General features: G+C 37.8%; 1 protein-coding gene across 1 annotated transcript in view; it reads right to left on the bottom strand.

Annotated features, from left to right (window-relative positions):
- Positions 1 to 11,213, bottom strand: part of CLDN10 (claudin 10) — a 103,334-nt gene extending 92,121 nt beyond the window's left edge. Inside the window, exon 1 of the mRNA XM_039837886.1 lies at positions 11,000 to 11,213. Within this exon, the coding sequence (XP_039693820.1) occupies positions 11,000 to 11,213 (214 nt within the window). The remainder of the gene's footprint in view (positions 1 to 10,999) is intronic.
- Positions 11,214 to 14,200: the final 2,987 nt, after the last annotated feature.

The following is a 14,200-nucleotide window of genomic DNA, read 5'->3' as shown; positions in this document are numbered from 1 at the left end:
TTGTGACACATTCCTCTTGCTGGAAATTAGCCATGGGGACTCCTTGATGGGCAGGCAATCAAGTGTTTGGGTTCAGGAGTCACACAGTCTGGCATTTGAATCTTGCCATGGCCATCACCTTAGCCATGAAATTGAGCAAGTTACAGAACTTCGCCAAGGTCTGGTTGCCTCACCTGTGGAATGGGCATGACATAGCACCTAACTCAGAGGGTGACTTTGGGATGTAAATGAGATTATATGTCAACCGGGGCCTGGCACAGAATAAGTACTCTCTAAATGCAGTCAAATAAAGCCCAGAATTAAACTGAAGGAAGCTCTGCCTTAGCAAGTTTTATCTGGCAGAGTTGGATAGCCTTGATTAGAGCAAGTTGAAGTACAGAAAATGTCTTCCTAATATTTGATCTCATTATAGTTCAGTGGGGAGAGCCTGAAGGTGGAGACCAGGCTGGCAACAGGTTGAGCCTGAGACAATGCAAACCTCCCAGCATGGAGAATAGGAGGGCAGGGCAGGCAGTTTCTATAGGATTTGGCAATTGACCAGGTGTGGGATCAGCAGTTTGGGAAAAGCAAAGAAGAGAAATATGTGCTGCCATCTTCCTGGATTTGAAATCTGAGGGCAAGTGTAGGACAGGGTGGCAGATGTCTTCACCTTTCTAGGAGGAATTCCTCAGAGACCACAGCGAATATGCTGAAGGTTTTTAGGTGACGCTAAACTGGGAGGTTAGTGAAGATAAAATGACCAAGTCCGGATTCAAAGCAGTTCAGAAAGGCTAGAATTATGGTTTGGAGCAAACAACCACAAGAATAACTAATTCATATATTAATTTATTTAATCTTTTTTATAAAGGAGATACTATTATTATTCTCATTTTACAGATAGGAAACTGAAACACAGAGAGGTTAAGTAACTATACCAAGGTCGTACGGCTAGTAATAGTAAACATGGTATTTAAATAAGAAGTCAGGTTTCAAGGTCTGTGCTGTGGAAGGAAGGAAAAAACTGATCATTTTAGAGTATATACAATGTGCCAGTTTCACCCAAGGGAATACCAAGGAAGCTGGAAGACCTGGAAGGAGGTAAGATGATAGAGATGATGGTGTGATGGAAGGTTATTTTTAGGTACTCCATAGGCCTGTGACAGGCATTTGAGAATGAGGTAGGAAGCTAAATTTTCTCTGCTGACCACTGCTCCAATATGAATTACTTCTTACTATGGTGCTGATGAGCAACAGTCTTCAACTGTTTCTGTTCAGTGGTTCCACATTTCTGTCTGTGAAAAACCTGGTCCTTAAGTCCGTCTTTTGACTTGGACAACTATAGGGTATATGTGTGAGGTATCTGCATAATGAGTGGTGTGTGTATGTGTGTGCAGTTAGGTGTGGAGTCTACATGGTTGTATAGGGGTCTATGGGTATCTATGTGTGTGTGGTGCCTGCATGGCAAATGTGAGTCTGTGTGTATGCATGTATGTAGGTATGTGTGATAGTATGGCAAGTGGTTGCATATATGCATGTGTAGTCTGCATGATGAATTTGAGGTATGTATGCGTGTGTGTGTTTGTGTCTGTGTGTGATGTGTAGACGTGTCTCCAAGGTGAGAGTTCATATGGAAATGTAGTTAGCTGTAGAACCAGCTGTGTCTGTGGGTGTGCTGTGCCCATGTGATATGAGCACTCTAATGAGAATTTGTTTTATAATTCTAGATGGAATTGGAACAAAACTTGGATGGCTCACCATCCTGGACAAAGGCAGACAACTCCTCATTACTCCCACTCAGGATTACTGAAGGCACAGGAAGCAGAAGCGGAAAGAGTATGACAAAGGAGAGGCTGTAGTACTGCACCCCTAAGAACCTCAGGGCCCCCTACAGGACTGTGATGGAGCTGCAGCTGGAATAGGAAGTTTCCTCCAGAGGGTGCTTGCTTTCTGCTCTCAGGCCCTGAACCCTCTCGGTACTGACTTGAATTTGGGATAGAGGGAGTCAGTCATTAGGATAAAATGGACGTTTTCTCAGATGATATAAATGGATTCCAGATAATTCTATAGTAGCATCTAGTGGCTCCTCTTTGTGGCTCAATCTCCTACCAAGACCATAACTGACTGCATTCCTATTTGTCAACTAGGCAGTGAATGTGATTCCTGCTTTACTCCTTCTTACTCCCTTTTCCTTTCCCTCCAATTCTCATAGCTTGGAGACATGCTCCAATAGCTCTTCCCAAGGCACAGGAATGGAGAAGAGCATGTTCTGGTGAAGGAGCAGAACCAAGAAGGCAGAAGAAATGGGTTATAGGCAGAGAGATCAGTCAAGCCTGGAGCTTAGAGTTCAAAGAGGCAATTGGATCAGGACCGAGTGGCCAGGCAGGCTGGAATTAAGGGATGGGCAGTCATAAGACAGATCTACTGCCTGGAACCCAGACATCAGCTGCCAGAACAAGTCTGAGGTCCGGGTTTAAACAGGAGAGTGGGAAGGGGCTGATTTCCAGAAACTGGGAGGCTGAGAGCTGCAGGCAGAGCACTGAGCCAGGGCACAGGGCTAAGGAAGGATCGCGACCACTAAGCAGAGAATCAGTTTAGTGGAGACATCTACAGGAGTTCTACAGATTAGACCAAAATCCCCAGATACGACGGGCTCAAGATTTGCTGGTGGAAGTAAATGAGAACATTTGACTATAGTAAGATAGGGAGAAAAGAGGCTTTCATTTTCCCCTGCTCACCTTGCCAAAAGTCCACATTTTGTATTTTGGAGAAAATTGGTTTCCCAGTAGGATGACTGGTCTGGTTGTTATGCATGGACTATATTTGGTACATATAAACCAAAAACGTTGATCCTAAGAAATTCTGCTAAAGGCAGGACTTGTCCTCCTGCATCCCTCTAGTCCCCATCACTCAGCTCTATGCCTGGATTTAGAAGGAGCCATTTCTTCCCCCAGCAAGGTTTAGATGGACACCCATTGAGTTTGCTTAGGACCCTTTAAAATATCAATCAGAGGTAGAGAATTACATAACTATTATGTGAATTTTAACATTTAATAAATTCATTTAATTAAAATAACATTAATATAACATATATTACATTTACTACTTTAACTCATGATCTCTTCTAGGCTGTGCACATCTTCAGGGCAGAGACAAGATCTTTTTGTTGCTGTGTTCCAAAGTGCCCAGCACAGAGCCCACTAGTTGTCCAAATATATTTAAATCAGGAGTTTCAATCTTTAAATATTTCTAGTTGTTTTTACATGTTCACAGAATCTCAGATCTCTCAAAATGGAAATAACTTTAGAAATTATCTATATCTACTCTATCTTCCCAGGCAGTGCAGAAATTATTTCTACCAATTATTTTTAGCAGAAGATCATCAGCCTCCTCTGGATACCTCTAGCCAGTTCTTTGTGAGACAGCCTGTTCCATTGTTGGACAATCCTTAAATCTGATTTCCTGGCAACATCTATCAGTGTCCCTACTTGGCTGCTTCCTACTTCCCCTGTTCCTGCCACCATATTCTTTTCCTTTTATCCAGGTACAACAATTGTTCATGTGAAATTATTTCAAGATCATGTGAAGAGATTCTCATTCTCCTAGTTAACATCTTCTAAAATCAGTGAATGTGGTTTATGTCCATGTCCCTTAAAATGTGGCACCCAAGACTAGCGCTATGCAACTTGACTACAGAGCATGGCAGGGGAAGCGGGTGGCATACTACCCTCCCAATTCTCACATTCTTATGCTATTAATGGCCCTTAAGATTGCATTAATCTTTATTGCTGCTACATTTTCCTGTTGGTTTTCATTAAACATTTAAACAGCATAGTTTTAAAAAAATAAGTTCAATTAAACTGTTCTCTCTCACTTTATATAACTGATTTTTTAAAAAAGCCAAACATTCAGTTTAGCATCTGATTGCTTGAAATCTCATTATGTATTGGAAAATACTGTACCAGGAAAAGAGACTAGAACTTATGTTGGGACCTGCTCTTCAACTAGCTTTCTCCTTCACTGCTCACCAGGTCTCCAGGCAGGCATCCTCGGAGGTATCCTTAGCCCCTCATCTCTCATGAGTTGCCAAGTTAATGAGTCTTATCAGTTCTATATCTAAATATTTTCCTGTCTGTTACCACTGCTACCCTCTTGATTCAGGTTCTAACATGAAATACTGCAGGATCTTTCTAAAATGTAAGTTCCATCAGGTATTCTCTGTTTCAATAGCTTTCTAGCTCATCCCTTCATAGAGCTTAAAGGTCCCCTTGAAAATCCCCTTTTTCTATATCTGCAACCCAATTTTTAACATCCTCCTGTACATTTCATTTTCAGTCATTCCAATATGCTTGCTGTTCTTGAAGCACTTGGCTCCCTCCTGCTTTGAGGCCTTTGCTTGTATGTGCCAGGCATCGCTCTAAATGCTCTACACAAATTAACTCACTTAACCTCACCACCACCCTCTGAAGTAGATAATACTATTCCCATTTTACAGATGGGGGAGGGAAGCTCATATGTTAAACATTTTTCTCAGAGTCATGCAGTTAATAAGTTGTACAGCTGGATGAGTCTCATAGCCTGAAATGCCCTCCCTTTCTTTCTTTGGCAAACTTCTACCTATCTTTCAAGACAGTTCAAGCACTAGTTTTTCTGGGAAGTCTGCCTACCTTCTGAACCTAACCACCAGATAGCACTTATCATTCTGAGCTAATTGTTTGCTTAATGATTGTCTCCCTCTAAGCGGCACATCCACTGAGGATAGACACATGTCCTACTCCTCGCTGAGTCCCCAGAACCTATATTCTATGCCAGGAATCTAATGAATGCTCTGATGAGGAGACTCATTAATGAATAAATGAATTAACTACTTACAGGGTTCCTTTTGTAGTTATAATATGGCATTATAGCTATTTGCCAAACTTTCAACTTTTGGTAATCAATTTTTTCCGTAATGCATACGAAAATCTGGCCAAAGTGTAATTGTAGATCAGCTGTCTCCTGAATATCAGCTCACTTATTCTGAGTTCATTGAAGAGCACTATAGCTCTCTAAAGTACTCTGGATTACCTAAAATGCACAGTGGCAGGAAGTTTTAAAATTACCAACCTCAACATACTGTTTGGTCAGAGGTGCCTTCTCCTCTAGGATGAAAGTTAGTCTAAGAGTGAGTAATGGAATCTGTGCAGAGGAGACTTACTACATGTATGGTTAGATGGGCAATAAGCAGACAGAGGAGCAATAAACCCTATGAAAAATGAACCTGAAACTTTTACACAAAATATTCACCAGCAGAAAACAAATACTTAAAATCAGATAAGCATGTGAAATCCTAAAGGAGAGGTGCAATAAATAGCAAAGCACTTGCCTTTCTGACCCACCTATGCAAACGACACAAAGGATCAAGTATACATGCTGTATAAACTATATTTTCTTATTTCCCACCTTCTCAATGCTCTGGCATCTAGGGCCTTAGTGATGACATGAGGGAAAGCTGCCCTCCCAAGGCTAGCCAATTCTTAGAGATAACAAGCAAGTGTACCTTTCATGGGTAAAGCAACAAATCCAAAGCCCATACCCCCAACCATTTGTATCAAGCTTTCACACATTAAGTCAATATTCCTCTGCCCCAGGCAACCCAGGGCCAGGTACCAGGCAACTCAGGACAGCCCCTGTACCCAAGAGCTTGCTGAGATTACTCAAACTAGCAAATCCTAGGCCTGCTTAGTCCAGTTTTCCTTCTTAACCCATTTCTTCTCATGAAAACCACGATAAAGGATCTTGTCCATTCTTTCCTCTCCTGGTAGTTCCTGGTCCTGAGTTTATACAGTTCAAGGCTAGGAAACCCACAAAGCCAGATTCCATGCCCAAGAAGAGGAGCATTAAATACTAAATGTAGAGTAGTTCCCCCTTATCCACAGGGGATGCTTTCCAAGACACTCAGTGGATGCTCGAAACTGCAGATAGTACCAAACAATATGTATACTGAGTTTTTCCTATATATATATATACACCTATGATAAAGTTTAACTTATAAATTAGGCACAGTAAAAGATTAACAACAACTTAGAATAAAATAGAACAGTTATAACATTATACTGCAATAAAAGTTATGTGAATGTAGTCTCTTTCTGTCTCTCAAAATATCTTATTGAACTGTACTTACCCTTCTTCTTGCCATGATGCGAAATGATACAATGCTGATGTGAGATGCAGTGAGGTGAATGACGTTGCGCTAAACTACTATAGACCTTTTGAGAGTACATCAGGAGGATCAAAACTAGCACAAATTTCTTTTTCCTTCTTCACTAATTCACGAGTAGAAGATTCGTTGTAACTATTGGCTTTTATTGAGTGCCTGGTAGGAGCCAGCCACAGTGATGGATTCTGAGGATAAATAACCTTAGGTTATTTATCCTGGTATCCTCAGAGAGGAGGTATTGATGGAGCAAAGCTATCCTGAATACCTCCGATGCTTTCATGAAAGAACACCCTAGCAGCATACTGATTTAGGATTCTGGGTCCAATCATGGGCTGCTTTGGCTCCAGCTCCATCTTTACCACCATAAGGCATGGGCGCATTTTAATTTAGCATTGTGCTAAATTAAATTTAGCATTGTTCCAACTTCTTTGCACAGAGACAATTTTATGGGCCCATCCTGTCCAGATTCTATTGTGAAAATACAATTCATGTACCTTGGGTCATTCAGTGTGTCAGTAAATATATATAATTATGCTAATTTTTTTGTTGGAACAAGAACACATAGAATGCCCCTGAGGCTTATTTTGGGGGTGAGAACTGCCAAAGAAAAAAGTTGAGTTTTCTATATGTTTTTAATTAACTTTATATGCATTTGGAACACAGCAAAATAATAAATAAAATGAAAAGTAATCTTAGTGAATGGAAGCCTCTCTGGAGATAGATGAATGGTAAATGTCCTTCATGGATGTAGAGATCTAGTAAATACATTATTTTTGAAATATTTTGAAGCAACTAAATTATTAAAGTCAATTTTCCCTCGTGGACACCATAATTAATTTTCACTTATTCACTACTGTTGTTTGAGATTTATTTACTACTGTTATTTAATCATAAACTAAGACGTACATTTCGATTAGCAAGAAATCTCAAGTTATGACATCAGATAGCTCCTAGCTAGTCCCTATATGTGAATAAATACCCCCAGAAAACCCTTTTTTTCTCTAGCAAATGCCAGTTCTTTGCCCCTGTTCTTACGGCATGGCTGATAAGAGAATGAGGAGAGAGAGGTGAAAGAATTGGGGGATGAGGAGAGAAGATTCGTTCCATAGGTAGCCAACATCATTTGTATGCCAGCTGCCAGAATAGCCCTTGGTTTCATTCCACCGAAATCCTGGTGCCTTTACTTGAGTCCTATGGTCATTTGAGGTCATTTCAACCTATCTCCATCAAGATGCAGATAAAATTCTAGACAGTTAGGAACACAGGAAGCCAGCCGGCCAAGGTAATAGACAAGGGGAGAAAAACAAGGGCTGATCTCATGAGCGATTATGTTAAAGGAGCCTTTTTCAGCTATAATCCTTTGGTGAACTCTACTGTGAAGTGGTGAAGCATTGTGATGCAGTTGAAAGATACTAAGAGGGACAATTGGAATCCAGCTCTCTGAATTTATGGAGAAGGAAATTTATGAATGAGGCACAGAATTTATTGCCAAAGTCAGGGTCTCGCAGCTAGCTAAATAGGAGTCAGAATCTGAAGCTCCATCTGCTCAATTGCAATCTGGTCAGTGATCTTCCTTTTTGTTGCCTGAGTACATGTCCTAAATTACTCCTCAATTCATAATACCCCAGCCTTCCTCCAAGAACACGATTTCACCCTCATGATGAACTATCGGTCTCATTCATTATTGTGTTCATTCAGTCATTTTTCAAATACATATCCAGAGCCCACTATGTACCAGGAACATAAGGAGAACATAACAGATCAGGTCCCTGTCTTCAAAGTGACCATGATTTAGCTTTAATTTATCCTTTCTAGATCCAGCCTTCGCCATCAGAAATTACTGTTTCTTTCCCTATGAGAAATACTTTTGTTACATGGTTAAAACATGCCTATTAACATTGACACGAGAGAAAAACAAAACATGACAAAACAAGAGAAACAACAGTTAAAGAGAAAACTACAGGCCCAAAATGGAGTCACTTGTGCTAAAACCCATGACACCAAACTTAGACTTACTAGCTAATTGCAGTTTCAACCCTCTTCAGGAATTTAATATTAATAGCTCAGTCTGGAATTTTCTGGTCAATACCAATGAAATAATCTGTCATGTGGGCCCTCTTCATTCCCACAAAGGAGACTGAGGCTGTCTGCTGAGACACCCTCCGCCCCCAAGCCCTGGGGCCTTCCCTTAAGAAAAGGTAAACTTGCCTGAAATAATCCTTTCTTTTTTTTTGCTAATAACTTTCTTGTCCTGCCCAGTTTCTGTCTATAAAAACCTTCCACAAATCTTTTCAAGGCACCTCTCTACTTGCTAGATGGGATGCTGCCCAATTCATGAATCACTCAATAAAGCCAATTAGATCTTCAGATTTACTCAATTGACTTTTCCGTTCTTCAATACAGCCTATAGTGTATAGTGCATCCAAAGGCAGACAAAGTGCTTTTGAAATCGAGTCAGGAAGCTTTCGGGCCTCAGTGATGGTTGAGTTACAGTGTCCCTAAGGTATTTTCCTGAAATTTATTCCACAGAACTGTAGTTGAAGGGGCCTGTATTTTTCGCGATAAGTGTAAATGCTCCTTACATCAGATCTTTAGGGACATCATCACTATTAATCTAAACGCATCCCTAACAAACCGCAGTTATACTGGGGCATCTAAGAGGGTTAGCGAAAAGGTGATGCTACTCCGGCAGTGAGGTGATGTAACCAGCAAAGGAAAAAAACAAAACCTGGCAGCTTAAAAAGTTTTTCTGTTTTTCTTTATTAGAGGAGGCTTAATCTGGCCTAAGTCTAAGGAGATTCATCCCAATTTGACAACATAGGGTTAAACAGTTTAAAATGCGATGTAACCATTTTCACTCCTCATTGATTTCTGAGTTCTTGTCTGGATTTGGAATCATTGTGATGTTTGAGAACCTATTGGCATAAAAAAACTTTCCCAACACCCCTATTCTTATGTTTTCAAATAAGAATAAAAGAAAAGCAACCAACATTTGGCAGCTATGATTCCACGTGAATAAGGAAATTCAGATTTGTGAGTCTCCACTTCCTTTGGAAAGATGAATCAGTGTTCCTGATGTTGAAAACAGATTTCTGTAGTAACAGTATTTTTTTAAATAAGATTTTAATTCAGGATAAAGATAGTGAAGAGATTATATTAAATTAAGTTTGTATATTCTAATCAAAGCATTGTCAGTGGACAAGATTTTTCAAATTACCCCTCATATGCAGGGTACATAGAAGATACAGAATGCATTATTTTTACTATCAAGCCCCAAAACTGGGAGGATAGTATTTTAAGGGTTGAAGATTATTTGGACCACCATGAGCACTATGTAGTTACAAAATTTCTAATCCATGTTTTCTAAGATGCATTTAGGAAAGTAGCCATTGAAATCATACAGAAATCTACCATTTCCTTTAGCCCACTTTGGAGCTAATGTTGAATACCTATTTTTCCAGATACCAAGGTTTCATTAAGAAATAGAGAATGAAGAGTAATAAGGCAAAATATTTTTTAAAAATATGAACTCAATAAAGAACAAAGTAATAGATTTACCCATATGACAGTTTTTACTCACAGCCCAAGGTAAGAATGGGCCAAGAAGGTGGCCACGGAGAAAGAGCTACCACGAAAGGGACAACACTGTCTCCACACACTCTTCTCCTTTAAAAATTGTCCCTCGTACCTAGGGAAACCTAGGTAGAAGGCTGGGTAAGACCAACTCTGAAATATCCTAAGTTAAGAAGTTGGGACTGAAGAAACACATAGCATTGATTACTCCAATAGATACTTAGGAAAGTCCGTGTCATTTGACGGCCTTACTGGGGTACCCAAATTTGAACATTTCCATTGATTGTCATTAGAAATCTCCTGGCTTTAACTAAGTATTCTTTCTTTATCCTTTGGCACATACTGCGGACTAATGACAGGAATACTTGACACAAGATCCCATAAAATATTATGCTTTAGTAACTTCCTAGTTAAAATTTTATTTCATTTTCTTTTCTGGGGCCAAGGTGCAGTTTTGTCATTTGATTGTAAAAAGTCTATATTTTATAAAATACCAGGGGCTATTATTTTAATATGATAAACACGCAACTTGTGGCAGATTTGTAAATGTATCAAATAAGCAGGAAGCAGAAGCAAACAGTGATTTTTATAACATAAAAGCAAATAATTGTTTCCCTGGAGGTGTCCTAAGGGATGAAAATGCCTTTTTTAAAAAAGCTCCCTCTTTAAGATACATACATTTACTTGTAAAAGGGTTTCTAATATGCATAACCATGAAAGCTTGCCATATTTTTAAAAAATAAAACCAAGTAACAAAAAGGGAAAGTTCGTGGGCATTTTCTTTCAATTAACTGCTTTTAAAATTCTTCTTGCTCTGCTTATTTTATCACTAAACATGATAATATGGAAACCCCTCTGAACATAGAATTCCTTCCTGATTCAGTGCTGTCCTTGTCATATGCTTCTATCACTCTGAATATATATATGAATAAATACATACATATATGTGTGCTCATGTATTTCATGTTTAGATGGCCCAAGGAAGAATAGGATAATGAATGATTCGTTGACAGCATGTGTATATATGTGTGTGTGTATGTGTGTGTGTGCGTGTATTTCCTTTGCCATATAAAATATGCGATTTAATTCTTTCAGCCAATGTTCATACAGCCCCATCCATCCTGAGCAAATCATAGCACTTTGAGAATTCAGCCTTTACAGAGTTAACAGCCAACTGTATACAGCTACTTCAGCATAGTGATGGAAAAAGTGACATTTTACCTCCATCCAAAACAAAGTTATTATATTTACCTTCTACTTTGAAGATAGTAAAGTGCGGTCGGCAATGGAAAGAACCCAACGCGTTACCTGCGCAGTTCATCCACAGACCCTGGTAAACCCAAGTGGCGGTTATCACCGATGATGCCCGGGTTGTTACTTTCCACTCGTTGGATGTGGTGGCAGCAACGAGAGCTCCAAACCCTCCAACGCCAAACACTAGAGCTGAAATCTGTGCCCTGGACATGTCGCTCAGCCTTCTCCAGTGACTGTCCAAACAGAACGCTTTGGTGGTCTAGGTATGCAGCGGACAAATAACACTTGGACAAGTGTTACAGTAAGTTAATGTGGGTAGGTGACAGTATTTCATGCTTGGGTGGCCTAAGGAAGTACCAGAATTTAGGATAAAGTCTGATTTACCGATGGCGCTTTAAAGCTAGCCTAAGGTGATCCTCCTAATTTTCTACATAGATATTTTACTAAAATTTTGTAGAGGATTGTAAAGGTTTGGATTTCACAGATTATTTTTTCATAGCACCAAAGTTAATGCTTAATTTTCTGTTATCCTGAAGCTTAACGAACCGTGCAACTACCAGATATTACAAAGTACAAATTATACAGCAACAGTTGAGGCTTTTTTGACTAATGGCTTTGGTCTTGCAGATTTCTTAATCTTTATATAAATGGAATCATATAGTACGTAATCTTTTGTAACCTGTTTTTTACACAATATTATGCTTGCGAGATTTATCTCTGTTCAGGCATGTAGCTATTGTTCATTAAATACTAAAGCAGAATATAATATTTTATTAATATACTACTATTTATTTATCCATTTTTCCTGGAGATTAACATTTACATTGTTCCCTCCACCCAACAGCAGTCGGTACAGCTATAAAGATTCTCACACATTTCTCCTTGTGCACTTGTGCAAGAGTTTCCTCAGGGTATAGTCTAGAAATAGAATTACTAGGATGTAGGAAATACTCATTTTCAACTTTACAGATAATACTAAGTTGCTGTACTAAGTAGTTCTAGCAGTTTACCCTCCCAGTACCAGCAAGTGAACTCTCATTTCCCTATTTCATAATACTCCATACTGTGGTGCTGTCAGAATTGTTCCTGTTTTCTTTTGGCCACTCTTGTGGCTGTAAAGGTATCACACTATGATTATTAGTTTGTATTTTCCAATTATTAATGAGGTTGAGCATCTTTTCATGTGTTTATTGGCTTCTTGCGCTTTTATCTACAAAGACATTTGTAGCTTTTGCTCATTTTATCCATTGAGTTGTGTGACTTTTTATAGTTTAAATTAGTTCTATATGTAGTCTGGTTAGGAATCTTTTGTTGATTATATATGTTGCAAATACTTTCCCCTAGTTTATGGCTTGTCTTTATGTGGCCATGTGATAACAAGTCTTAATTTTAATGCAGTAAAATTCGTCAAGCTTTATACTAAATGATTTGTGCTTTAGGGATCTAGATTCAGAAATCCCTCCCCAGCTATAATAAATACATACCTCTTTGCTCTTATTTCAAAGTTTTAGCTTTCACATTTAAATTTTTAAATCATTCAGATTTGTGTTTTATAATTTTTTAAATCTATTTCATATCTCAGTATAGAGATCCAATTTTTACAAATCTTTACTGAAAGTCCCTTGCTTCCCTAACAATCTGCAATGTAACCTTTTTATATATGTTATGCCAGGTATCAGTATTTGCATGGTCTGTTTTTGGATTCTCTACTGTCTTTCATCTATCTGCTTGTCTGTTCCCGTACCATTACAAATTCCTAATTACTCTAATTTTACAAATAAATCTTGAGACCTTGTTGATGTGTCTTATCTTGCTCCTTTTTTTCAAGTGTCTGGGAAATTTTTTAAAGCTCTTTGCTGTTCCTTATATATTTTATATACATACATACTTATTAGGATGTTTGTTGGAATTGTATCTATTGACCAGTTTGAGGAAAGTGAACAACTTTATAAAATTGAGTCATCCTGCTCATGAACATCATGTATTTCATTTATTCAACCCATTTTTAATGTCTTCCATTAAAATTTTGTACTTGTTACATTTTTTGTTAGATTTATTCTTAAAGACAGGACTCATTCTAACATCTACTTTATCTAACATATCATTTTCCCATTTTATCTTGTATATACATATATAGTTTTTCTTTTTTTTTTGACATTTTTTTGAGTTGAGTTTTTTTCCACATTCTATTTTTTTACTCTATCAAATTGGAAGTTATACATTATTTGTATTGTTTAATGGTTACTCAAATTTTAATGTGTATTTAACTTAATATATAAAGTTAATCATTGTCTTTACTCTCTTTAATAATATAAGAGCCTTAAGATATTTTAACATTAATAACTCTTCTTGTGGTCTATGTTATTACTTTATTTCTAGGTTTTTTGATTTTTAGCTCCACACTTATTATTGCTATTATTATTAATGTATACTGCCATTGTTTACTTTTTTTTTTTTTGCTATTCCATTTTGCTTCTCAAACCTCCCTTGTTGATAGTTACCATTGCTTTTGTTTTTCAGATAATATATTTATTGTGTTTGCTTTTGGTAGATAATTTTGCCAGGAATATAGTTATAAGTAGACAATTATTTTATCTTGTTACTTTGAAGATATAATTTTATTTTCATCTGACTTCTATTATTGCTGTTGAGAAATCAAGAATCTGATTTGTCATTTCTTTTAGGATTAATCTGTGTTTTCTCTTTGGCTGGTTTTAAGATTCTGGTTTGGCAGTTTCACTGTGATTTTCTAAGTGGGAATTTCTTTTAATCTTCTTTGGGATTTATTGAAGTTCTTAAAATTGATGATTCATATCTTTCATCAATTCTAAAAAGCTGTCCCTTTCTTTCCAGATATTACCTCTGTCCTTATCCTTTCTTTATCCCCTGGAACACTGCGATCTATGTCACAACCTCTCTTTCATATTTTCTGTCTCTTTATGCTGCATTCTGGGAGCATTTTTCAGATATATACTCTAATTTATTAATTTTCTATTCAGTTATATATAATCTGCTGTTAACTCACCCAGACTTTCTAACTTCTATTACCATCCCTCTTTTTTTAATATCTAGAGGTACCGTTTTATTCTTTTTCAAATTTGTCTTTTTCCTAATCTCTTGTTCTTTAGTCATAATTCAAGTGCTCTATTTTTTTGAGCACTAAAGATACTTATTTTTATATTCTGTACCTAATTATTC

The sequence above is a fragment of the Pteropus medius genome, unplaced genomic scaffold, assembly GCF_902729225.1.
Source record: "Pteropus medius unplaced genomic scaffold, Ma_sr-lr_union100, whole genome shotgun sequence".
Classification (NCBI taxonomy): domain Eukaryota; kingdom Metazoa; phylum Chordata; class Mammalia; order Chiroptera; family Pteropodidae; genus Pteropus; species Pteropus medius.
Note: the sequence above shows the minus strand (reverse complement) of the source record. Positions and strands in the feature narration are given on the sequence as shown.